The sequence below is a fragment of the Schistocerca americana genome, chromosome 3, assembly GCF_021461395.2.
Source record: "Schistocerca americana isolate TAMUIC-IGC-003095 chromosome 3, iqSchAmer2.1, whole genome shotgun sequence".
NCBI classification, from domain to species: domain Eukaryota; kingdom Metazoa; phylum Arthropoda; class Insecta; order Orthoptera; family Acrididae; genus Schistocerca; species Schistocerca americana.
In genome coordinates this window covers 494,445,264-494,457,765 of record NC_060121.1, presented here as the reverse complement: position 1 = coordinate 494,457,765, position 12,502 = coordinate 494,445,264, and the positions used below count along the sequence as shown (strand labels likewise).

Sequence of the window (12,502 nt, the reverse complement as noted above, 5' to 3'; positions counted from 1 at the left end):
GCAATTCGTCGTATGGTTCGCTCTTTGCGAATTACTTGGGTCGTCGTTTATGCGGCCTCCAGTGGGTGTACCGGGTGTGAGAAGAGATTGACGATATAGCACATGCTGGACTGATGAGTGACATCAAAGGTAATTACGGGGTGTTTCAACCTCGCTGAACGAGAAGACGACCTGGACATCCTACCGTCTGGCTGCTGTGGACACCCACGGGAGAAGATTAAAAAAATAAAACAAATAAATAAAAACATAACAAAAAGGAAACAAATAAAATTTAAGAAAAGTGCTGTACCTCTTCCTTTATCCTTTCCTTTTTTTAACAAAATGATCAGTGGCGTATTTAATTTTTGTTCGTGGGCGGAGCCAGAAGTGGTGGCAAACAAACGTCCTAGTTAGCTTTTAGCGTGAAAGTGGCGGTGACACTAGGTTTGCTTTTGTTTCTAGGTTAGATAGGTTCCTGGGGACAGTAGGGGTGAAAGGGACCAACGCCTGAAGTAGCAGAGGTCTAGGGAAAAAAAATTAAAAAACAAAAAGAAAAAAGATAGCCCATGAGCGAAACAAGAGACATATGAGTTGTCCGATGCAACGCGCCAGTTCTCCACCACCGCTACACTCTGAGGCAGGAGCCTTAAGACGACTAATCGTCTCAAAAAATGCATTCATTGTTCGCGAACTGTGGCCACCTCCTACTGAGTCTGCACAAATCCTACCATCCTAGAGCGACTAACATAGAAACTAAACTATAGAAGCACACAGAAAAATTTAAATACGCAGCTTCCTACCCTCATGACGTGTCACAAATGGAGGCTGAGTCCTACTGAGCTGTGTAGCTGGCCGTTCAAAAGAAAAGAGAACTGTGCTATAAACTGCATGAATGTGCACTTCACAGTTACAAAAACGCTAGATTACACCTCTTAAACAGAAAAATTCGTGCGAAATTTAATAATTAAAAACGAAGAAAACATAGAAAACGATAAATACGTAACTGTTGGCCTACTGGTGCGTAACATGCAAGAGCGAGAGCTAACACATCGAATAACAGAGCAACTACCACAAAGCAAACAGAACTGACTCAAAGTAAACGACTGGACGAAATACTCTTTACGTAGGACGCTTGCTTGAGGCACATCAGTAAGTTTCCACGTCTTAAAAACTGACGTAATAAGTTAGTCTTAATCACAGTCGCAAATCTGCTGTCACAATTAAAGGTTAAGTCGAAATTACGTAATGGTACGTTAATTTTCTCCTTGCAGTTCACGTTACTAACTAGAGATCACTATTGTCTTAAGTTCGAATATCTTTTCATGAGATAAGTTTGGTGCTCCGTGGTCTACGAAGGTTGGAACTTTAATAGTGGCACCTATTTATTTACAGCTCGTACAAAATCCGTAACAGGTTGCACTGTACGTGCTTGAGCATTGTCCTGCAAAATGATGGTCAGGTCCTGCAGAAAGTGTCATTTCTTCTGTCTCTATGCCGTTCATTTTTGGAACACAACCTACGACCAGCTCAGAGACAGAAGGGATGACTCTTTCTGCAAGACCTGACCATCATTTTGCAGGACAATGCTCAAACACGTACAGTGCAACCTGTTACTGATTTGTTTGACTGATGGGGCTGCTAAGTGCTATACCACCTACTGCACTCCCTGACTTGAGCCCTCGTGAGTTCAACTTGATTTCTAAACTGAAAGAAACACTTCACGGCATTTCTTCAGAACTGCTTCAAATTTCTTGGGCATAGACCGCGCCGCTCAAACTGTCAACACAACTGGGACTGCGAAGAGTATCCTACGACCTCCACATCGCTGGAAACGGGTTATACACAATGCTATTGACTACTTTGAAGGTCAGTAAAACTTTGAAACACGTATCTATTTTGTACGAGCTGTAAATAAATATTGCCACTATTAAAGTTCCAACCATCGTATATTTTGTTGGGTTTCATCGCATTCGACGTGTAATTACTTCAGCAGCTATTTTTATAACTTTTCTTTGACTTTTATAAACATGTGTGATGCATGTGATCTCGACGTTGAAGACACCATTGCAATTTAAGTGCTCTACCAACTCTCTTATCACATACTGGTATACACTGTTACAAAGGCACACTAAGATACAGTAATTATTGCGTTTTGCTTTCTCTGTAAATAAAGATTTTAGTTAGACTTACGTTCACAATAGGCTCCGGATTGTCTACAGAGATGGTCTCGTCGCCAAAGTAGAATTCCTGCAACTTGCGTGCTGCTTCTTGCTGCTGCTCTGCCGTCGAGAGGTGTAGGCTGGGGCCCACAGACTCAACAAATGTGCTGTTCAGATAGCTGACTTTCTCAGCATTTGTTGCCATTTCGTAACCTGAAGATTAATTACTATTGGTAACAATAATATGATGACGAAATATGTCCAAATTAGATTACTTTACTGATCATACACTATCTGATCAAAAATATGCCGTCACCTATTAGAGGATATTAACATGAGGAGTGCCCACAGTTCACCTTTATGACAGTTTGAACTCTACTAGGGGTTACTTTTAACGAGGTATCTGAATCTCTATAGAGGAACGACGACCTAGTTTTCTTTAAGAGTCTAAACCAGAGAAGGTAATGATGTAGGATGCTGGGGTCTGGAGCGAAGTCGATGCTCTAACTCATCCCAAAGTTCAGTTCAGGACCCCAAGCAGGCAAGTCCATTTCAGGCGTGTTTTCCACAATCTATTGCCTCAAAAATGCCGCTTTATGACAATGTGTACTGTCGTGTTGTTACAAACAATCATCGTCTCCGGGCTGTTCCTCTACCGTACGAAGTACAGAATGCTCTAAAATGTGTTCATATCCTCCCGTATTTAACGTTTTCTGAGAGGATCGTTCCCTAACCACAAGAAGCTTCCCCTTACCGTAACATCACCTTCTCCGTACTTCACAGTTAATACTATGTATGACGGCACATAATGTTCTCCAGACATTCGCCGAACCTAAACAGTTCCTTCGTATTACCCCACCATATGGCATGGTTCATCACTCCAAATCACTCGATTCCAGTCATCCATTGTCCAGTGGCGCCGCTGTTTACAACACCTCATGCATCGCTCAACACTGACAAGAGAAATGGGTGGCTTACGAGGAGCTGCTCAACCTCTTTACCCCATTCTCCTCAGCCTACGCACAGTCATTGTGGTAGGTGGACTGCTGCTAACACTTTGGAACTCACGAGTGATTCCTACCGCAGATTTCATGTTTTTTGTTACAACCACCCTCGACAGTCCTAGACGGCCCCTCTCTGTCAGTACATAAAGTCTTCCTGGTCTTGTTTTAGGAGAACCAAAAACAATTCTTAATTTCGCGTGACGCTACAAAAACACACAATGGTAAGAAAAATATTAACGCCAAAGTGATATTGGCAACAGATTCTGAACATTCGTATTGAACCACTGTAACAGTCTTAATGATATCCATCCAAGAGACTCTAATTTTGGGACTTCGATAACTTTCGGGAACCTTCTTAGGCGTCGAAAAATCTGGAAGGATACCATCTGCAGAAATCTTGTAAGATATTATTAACTAAACTTTCTACAATCGCGATAAGTTCTGTTACCGAGGTTTTAATCAGATTGCTTGGCTCGGAAAAAGGCAAAACGATCTTATGTACAATCCATGGCTTGGCAACGTGTATCGATTTCTTGTAGAAATCTGGTCGTGAAGGAAACTATAATCCCGCTTACATTGGTACATATATTAAGCAACACATTTTGCGGGCCGGCCGGAGTGCCGAGCGGTTCTAGGCGCTACAGTCTGGAACCGCGCGACCACTACGGTCGCAGGTTCGAATCCTGCCTCGGGCATGGATGTGTGTGATGTCCTTAGGTTAGATAGGTTTAAGCAGTTCTAAGTTCTAGGGGACTGATAACCTCAGCAGTTAAGTCCCATAGTGCTCAGAACTATTTGAACATTTTGCGGAACTTTTTTTTTTTATCCAGGAGACTCCTCCAACCATAACGTAATTTTTTTTACGATCACAAGGTGTACGTTTCCATTATTTTACAATCTCAAAACTCTACTTACCACAAAAAAATAAGAGCACAATAACTTTCAAAGCCCAGTCAAATCGTAAAATTTGTTTACTTACTGACAAACTATATTAACAGTGCCCCACAGTACATCATACTAAGATCATTGACGTAACTGTCTCAAGTACTGTGTGAGAATAATGTTTGCTTACATGCTATTTCACTGGGAGAATGCGCATATGGGTGCAACAGGGTAAGGAACAGTCCATAAGCTTTCTAATTTTCCACCCGCTCACAGAAGTGTGAGGAACGAAAACCCGTGAAAGCAATTTTTTACAACTGATACCATAGAAACTAGCAAGTTTCGTCACCCTTCGGAGGAGGTACCCGTTGTGGATCGGAGCCCCTGAACCACCCCTAGCAGCGCCTCTGATAACGATTATTCGACTTAAGAAATCTGTGATCTTGTTCTGCTGACACTGCTTCTCTGCTGACCAAAATACTCGCGTCTTGTTTCATACTGGATCGCGCGGAGTGACCGCGCGGTCTACGCGCCATGTCACGGATTACCCCCTCCCACCCCTCCCGCCAACGGAGGTTCGAGTCCTCCATCGGGCATGGGTGTGTGTCTTGTTCTTAGCATAAGTTAGTCTAAGTAGTGTGCAAGTTTAGCAGTCTGGTCCTTTAGAAATTCACACACGTTTGAACATTTTTTCATACTGGCGCCCTGGCCTCTCTTGTCGTTTAAAGATCAGTTCCGAATTACACAGGGGCGTCCGCATACTTTTGATCAGAGTGTGTAAGTGATGAAAATAGTAGTTTACATTGACGAGGAAAAGGCAGCAAGTGCCATAACTCGATTTTCCAAAAACTTCGCACAGTGGAAGAGGAGTGAAAATAAGTGAATATCGGTCTCGGCTTGACCATTTCTTGTGCGCCTTTTACAGAATCAGTAGTTTGATCGAAGCAATGTGACAGTGGCTAGCATCGCGGCTTCACGGTGTTCGAAACCCGATAATTATTTTTATTTTTGTTTTTCATTTATCTACCCATGTCCACAGAAGACTACTACACCAATTTTTTCCAGCATATATTGAAACAACGTTTCCCTATTAGTTTACTAATTGCACGTTAGACGAATAAATTTAAAAAAATAAATGCAATAAATGGATAAAATAATTATTTGAATTTGTTTTCGACGATATTCCTGTAGCATATCTTTATTATGATCAACTGCAAGCCCCAATTTTGGCTCTGAGCACTATGGGACTTAACATCTGAGGTCATCAGTCCCCTAGACTAAGAACTACTTGAACCTAACTAACCTAAGGACATCAGACACATCCATGCCCGAGGCAGGATTCGAACCTGCGAGCGTAGCAGAAGCGCGGTTCCGGACTGAAGTGCCTAGGAGCGCTCGGCCACAGTGGCCGGCCCCCAGTTTTCGGAAAAGTGAACAGTTATGCTTGGTTTGCAGCAAAATAATTGCCAACGCCTGAACCTTCTGCAATGTTAACGACATTTCTTCCCTACGTGTGAAGAATCATACCAAGATATATCGCTGTGGAATATTTGCCTCATGTTTGTGTTGTTCGGAATTTCTATGTTTACAATATTTTTATGATCGGTATCATCTAATGAACGCACTAAATCTTCATGAAGGATAAGGATAAGAATGACATATGCTAATTAGTAATGAAATATAAGAATTAAGAGAGATTGTAACCTCTGAAAATGTTGTTGTTGTTGTGGTCTTCAGTCCTGAGACTGGTTTGATGCAGCTCTCCATGCTACCCTATCCTGTGCAAGCTTCTTCATCTCCCAGTACTTACTGCAACCTACATCCTTCTGAATCTGCTTAGTGTATTCATCTCTTGGTCTCCCTCTACGATTTTTACCCTCCACGCTGCCCTCCAATGCTAGATTTGTGATCCCTTGATGCCTCAGAACATGTCCTACTAACCCTCTGAAAATACTACACACATATACATTGCATAATTAATGTAATCTAGCTGTAATTTTGCAATTAATGTAAAGTCCTCGCATCTCCTAACTTGATAAGAAACGTTAGTGTAGTAACCACCAAAGGACATAGGCAGATAATGAACAAATGAAATAAAAAGTAATCGGGTTTCGAACATGAGACGCAAAAGTGAAACGGGGCTACACTAGCCAGTGTGTCACTAGATGGGTGGACCTAAGCGTGCGCTAAAAGGCATCTAAATTACGTCAAAAACTTTGAAGGTCCTTTTCTCAGAAACGGTCGAGTATCTAACAAGCGGAGACATGTGCTCGCTTATTTCAGCTCCTCTTCCACTGAGCGAAGTTTCTGGGAAATCGGGTTGTGGAACTTGCCGTGTTCTCCTTGTGAGTGGCCAAAGTCATGCAAAGGTGTAGTGTTGTCGACTGCTTAAGCCTATGCGGTGCACTTGTCGCCACACAGTCGGCGACGATATGGCTCAACCATACCGCGATCGCCCTGCCTGGCTCTGTGGAGGCCACGTGACGTCCGTCGGTCAGACATTTGAGAGAATTCTCTGCGACTGTTCATGCGTATATAAACATTGCCTCTGCATTGCTAAAAACTGACAGTACAGACTACATCTCGGAGACACGAATTCTCGTGTATTGCCTGATATACAGTACTATGACCCATGCGTCATACACTGATTGTCACCCAACGTTGAAACCGGTAACTCACGCAGTACTGCCTTGTGCACCGCACACGTTTCTGTAACAGGCTGCTAGGTATCGTGTTCACACTAGCGCCAGACCCCGCGTCTATCAGTAACATTCGGGCATCACTCGCGGCACATATTCAAATAGGGCGACCTTTCACGTGAAGTTCAGCCACTCAGTTCATGAAATGTCATCTGTGCCAGCAAACTATTAGTAACTAACGCGATAACGTCACATTCCCTCTAAGTTTCACATTATACTGAATTGTAATACGCACCTAGCTCGCCAGATGTGACGCCTGTGATGATTGGGACTCGGTGGAAACGGCCCTCGACGAGAGCCGCAATAGGAGACTCTGAGATGAAGGCACCCTCCAGCTGAGGCTCGATATGCGGAGCCCAAGGGACGTATGAGAACATCACCTTCTCCTGAAATCGTGAATGACGTGACAGCGGACAACGTGCCGGGATTTCATACCATTTTTAAAAGAAGTAGGACTCATTAGCTTAAGGGAGGCGATGCAGATATTGACATCTTGAGTTAAAAGGCCTGAAATGTACAGTTTCGCTCTTTATAAAACACATTTTTTTAAAAATATCAGCAGTTCTATGCCAAACGTTAGTTTCAGGTGGAGGTTTTTGACACAAAATGCCAGCTTGCGTCATTTACAGGTGCATTAGTCGTTCTGATTATAGTCTAAAAATGTAAAGGAATCACATTTCATTCATAACTGGACTCGTTCAAGCAATATTTTCTTTTATATACATGAATTCCAGATGCACTGGTTACTTTTACGATAGTAGTTTTATTTCCATAATAATAACCATTATAATGACTTTAGATTTTCTATCAACTCGAAGAGCCCTCAAGTCGATGACTGTGAGAATTTAATGCTGCAAACCACCCAGACGTAGCAAAATATGTCTTGAGCATTTTCGAGAAGAGGGCGTAGACGAACATCAGTCTCGTCGTCCCGTATTAATGAAAATGCTGGATTACGAAAGCAGCCTTTTCACATCACATATTTCACTTTTTGGTTATTTGAAATGTGCAACGAAAAGAAAGTTGCATTAACGAGGCCAAATGTAGCGTATTACTCTATCAGATAAGCGTTTAACACCAAGAAACGTTTGAAAACGCCTTCCTGACATTGTGTTGTTCGGGAAAGCACTGTAATATTTACTATTTAAAACAACTGTTGCATAGACGCAGCGGAAATTAAGAACAAGAAGTAATTGTAAACAGTAGTCTGCTAATGTTTAGAGCCTAGCAACGTGGTGGCACTAGCTTCAAAGCAATGTACAGCGGAAGTCTGTAGGGCCACCTCCCATTATTATATCTCCATGGAAGCATACTGGGAAAACGCATTTATTGTAGGAAACACATGTGCGACACAGCCTACTGTACTGCTCAAGTGTGTGGGGCTCATACGAAATAGGACTAACAGGAGATATCGAATATCCAACTAAGTAGAGCAACACGAATGATCACAGCTGTACCGCACTGGTGAATGTCACGAAGATGCCGAAAAACCCGAATTGGCGGACGCTTGCAGATAGGCGTGAATTAACCGCTTACAAAGTTTCAAGGAACTCCTGACGCCAGGCTTCATTCCAACAGTTTATTTATTCACAACCGGTTTCGGTCGATGACCATCATGCTATACCAGTATCAACGTTAAAAAAAAATTAAAAATAAATAAATTCTTCAGTGTACGAAACGTCATAAAGACACGAAAAATTGGCCAGTACAAGTCACATGTCAATTATGTTGAACCGTAATATCATATTAGATGTCAATCTTATAAATAATAACACAGAAGACAATAATTATCCCTCATCATCACAGACAGTAGACTGGACATATTTAGCCTTGATATAACCTAAAAGTACTCGTAAACTCAAAGATAACACCATAAAGATGTCCAGTCAATATGAACCATGACATACAAACGTAATTTTAAAGCAAAAAATACTGATAACAACAAAGATTTTATTAAACATTGTTAATGATTTCTAATTTTTTTGAAAACTGATTTTAAATTTTTTAATTTATATACATTTCCCACCTTGTCTTATCCATTTGTTGGTCACACACTTTGTCCCATTGTATGCAATGTTTAATTGCCTATACCAGATCACTCCGATTCTCCCTTTTTTTAAATATTATAACCTCATATACTGTTTGTTTGATGTTCCACACTGACCTTTTAGTCTAACACATTTTGATATCGTGTAGTGATCCCTCTCGGGAAATGTATTCGATATAATTCCTGTTTGTCTATAAGTTGGATATCATGTGCCACATTATTTTAGCCCCACAGATGGACATGTAATTTTGCTTTTGGAGACCGATTTTCTGCATACTGTCACTAAGGTGCTCTTTGCTAAGTTATTCAGTTTTAAGACTGTGTACGTTTTTTTCTTCTTTGTTAACCTCGGTTAATCTTTTCGTGTACCTATCATCATGTAGCTTCTCAGTAATATACTGGGGACCTCAACTTTAATCATTTACTCATATGTCATTTGTTCCAGAGTCCCTGCAGTTGGGGCATGTGATACACCGAATTGTACATTGTACTCATAAATGCGGGGACCAAGCAGCAATCGGTATTGTAATTGTAAACTGTCGAAGCTGCGTTGGTACCGGAACTTCAAGCGCTGATAGAAAGCACCGAAGCTGAAATCGTTATAGGTACAGAAAGCTGGCTGAAGCCAGAGGTAAATTCCGCCGAAATTTTTACAAAGGTACAGACGGTGTTTAGAAAGGATAGATTGCATGCAACCGGTGGTGGAGCGTTCGTCGCTGTTAGTAGTAGTTTATCCTGTAGTGAAGTAGAAGTGGATAGTTCCTGTGAATTATTATTGGTGGAGGTTACACTCAACAACCGAGCTAGGTTAATAATTGGCTCCTTTTACCGACCTCCCGACTCAGCAGCATTAGTGGCAGAACAACTGAGAGAAAATTTGGAATACATTTCACATAAATTTTCTCAGCATGTTATAGTCTTAGGTGGAGATTTCAATTTACCAGATATAGACTGGGACACTCAGATGTTTAGGACGGGTGGCAGGGACAGAGCATCGAGTGACATTATACTGAGTGCACTATCCGAAAATTACCTCGAGCAATTAAACAGAGAACCGACTCGTGGAGATAACATCTTTGACCTACTGATAACAATCAGACCCGAACTTTTCGACTCTGTATGTGCAGAACAGGGAATCAGTGATCATAAGGCCGTTGCAGCATCCCTGAATATGGAAGTTAATACGAATATAAAAAAAGGGAGGAAGGTTTATCTGTTTAGCAAGAGTAATAGAAGGCAGATTTCAGACTACCTAACAGATCAAAACGAAAAATTCTGTTCCGACACTGACAATGTTGAGTGTTTATGGAAAAAGTTCAAGGCAATCGTAAAATGCGTTTTAGACAGGTACGTGCCGAGTAAAACTGTGAGGGACGGGAAAAACCCACCGTGGTACAACAACAAAGTTAGGAAACTACTGCGAAAGCAAAGAGAGCTTCACTCCAAGTTTAAACGCAGCCAAAACCTCTCAGACAAACAGAAGCTAAACGATGTCAAAGTTAGCGTAAGGAGGGCTATGCGTGAAGCGTTCAGTGAATTCGAAAGTAAAATTCTATGTACCGACTTGACAGAAAATCCTAGGAAGTTCTGGTCTTACGTTAAATCAGTAAGTGGCTCGAAACAGCATATCCAGACACTACGGGATGATGATGGCATTGAAACAGAGGATGACACGCGTAAAGCTGAAATACTAAACACCTTTTTCCAAAGCTGTTTCACAGAGGAAGACCGCACTGCAGTTCCTTCTCTAAATCCTCGCACAAACGAAAAAATGGCTGACATCGAAATAAGTGTCCAATATAGAAAAGCAACTGGAATCACTCAACAGAGGAAAGTCCACTGGACCTGACGGGATACCAATTCGATTCTACACAGAGTACGCGAAAGAACTTGCCCCCCTTCTAACAGCCGTGTACCGCAAGTCTCTAGAGGAACGGAAGGTTCCAAATGATTGGAAAAGAGCACAGGTAGTCCCAGTCTTCAAGAAGGGTCGTCGAGCAGATGCGCAAAACTATAGACCTATATCTCTGACGTCGATCTGTTGTAGAATTTTAGAACATGTTTTTTGCTCGAGTATCATGAAGTTTTTGGAAACCCAGAATCTACTATGTAGGAATCAACATGGATTTCGGAAACAGCGATCGTGTGAGACCCAACTCGCTTTATTTGTTCATGAGACCCAGAAAATATTAGATACAGGCTCCCAGGTAGATGCTATTTTTCTTGACTTCCGGAAGGCGTTCAATACAGTTCCGCACTGTCGCCTGATAAACAAAGTAAGAGCCTACGAAATATCAGACCAGCTGTGTGGCTGGATTGAAGAGTTTTTAGCAAACAGAACACAGCATGTTGTTATCAATGGAGAGACGTCTACAGACGTTAAAGTAACCTCTGGCGTGCCACAGGGGAGTGTTATGGGACCACTGCTTTTCACAATATATATAAATGACCTAGTAGATAGTGTCGGAAGTTCCATGCGGCTTTTCGCGGATGATGCTGTAGTATACAGAGAAGTTGCAGCATTAGAAAATTGTAGCGAAATGCAGGAAGATCTGCAGCGGATAGGCACTTGGTGCAGGGAGTGGAAACTGACCCTTAACATAGACAAATGTAATGTATTGTGAATACATAGAAAGAAGGATCTTTTATTGTACGATTATATGATAGCGGAACAAACACTGGTAGCAGTTACTTCTGTAAAATATCTGGGAGTATGCGTGCTGAACGATTTGAAGTGGAATGATCATATAAAATTAATTGTTGGTAAGGCGGTTACCAGGTTGAGATTCATTGGGAGAGCCCTTAGAAAATGTAGTCCATCAACAAAGGAGGTGGCTTACAAAACACTCGTTCGACCTATACTTGAGTATTGCTCATCAGTGTGGGATCCGTACCAGATCGGGTTGACGGAGGAGATAGAGAGGATCCAAAGAAGAGCGGCGCGTTTCGTCACAGGGTTATTTGGTAAACGTGATAGCGTTACGGAGATGTTTAACAAACTCAAGTGGCAGACTCTGCAAGAGAGGCGCTCTGCATCGCGGTGTAGCCTGCTCGCCAGTTTTCGAGAGGGTGCGTTTCTGGATGAGGTATCGAATATATTGCTTCCCCCTACTTATACCTCCCGAGGAGATCACGAAAGTAAAATTAGAGGGATTAGAGCGCGCACGGAGGCTTTCAGACAGTCGTTCTTCCCGCGAACCATACGCGACTGGAACAGGAAAGGGAGGTAATGACAGTGGCACGTAAAGTGCCCTCCACCACACACCGTTGGGTGGCTTGCGGAGTATAAATGTAGATGTAGATGTACTATCGGCACACTATTGGCACCTTTTCTTTAATTATGTTTCACAGGTTTTGTCTCAGGTTAAATTATTCTCATTTCATCCCGATCCCCATTGTAATGTGTGCATAATGTTAATTGCACAGAAAATAAAAAAAATTGAAAATAATTTTGATAGTTGATAAAACTGTTACTTTACTGTGATCTTTCTTGTTATGTGTGCTTTCAGTCCTAAAATTATCTTTGGATGTCATGGTTCACATTGACTAGACATCTTTGTGGTGTTATCTTTGAGATTGAGATTCCTTTGGCTACTCAGGTTATGTCCAGGCTACATACGTCCAGTCTCCTATGTGTTTGGATGCCGGTGGTTATTGATGGGAGATAATTATTGTCTTCTTTTTTATTATTCATGAGCTTGAAAGCTAATGCAATTTAATGGTTCGGCATGA

At 41.8% G+C, this 12,502-nt stretch overlaps 1 protein-coding gene across 1 annotated transcript in view; it reads right to left on the bottom strand.

Moving 5' to 3' along the window:
• LOC124606867 (juvenile hormone esterase-like) overlaps positions 1–12,502 on the bottom strand; it is a 143,362-nt gene that overhangs the window by 49,781 nt on the left and 81,079 nt on the right. Inside the window, exons 6-7 of the mRNA XM_047138955.1 lie at positions 6,959–7,109; positions 2,170–2,351 (exon numbers count right to left, since the gene is read on the bottom strand). Coding sequence (XP_046994911.1) covers positions 2,170–2,351; positions 6,959–7,109 — 333 coding nt within the window. The remainder of the gene's footprint in view (positions 1–2,169; positions 2,352–6,958; positions 7,110–12,502) is intronic.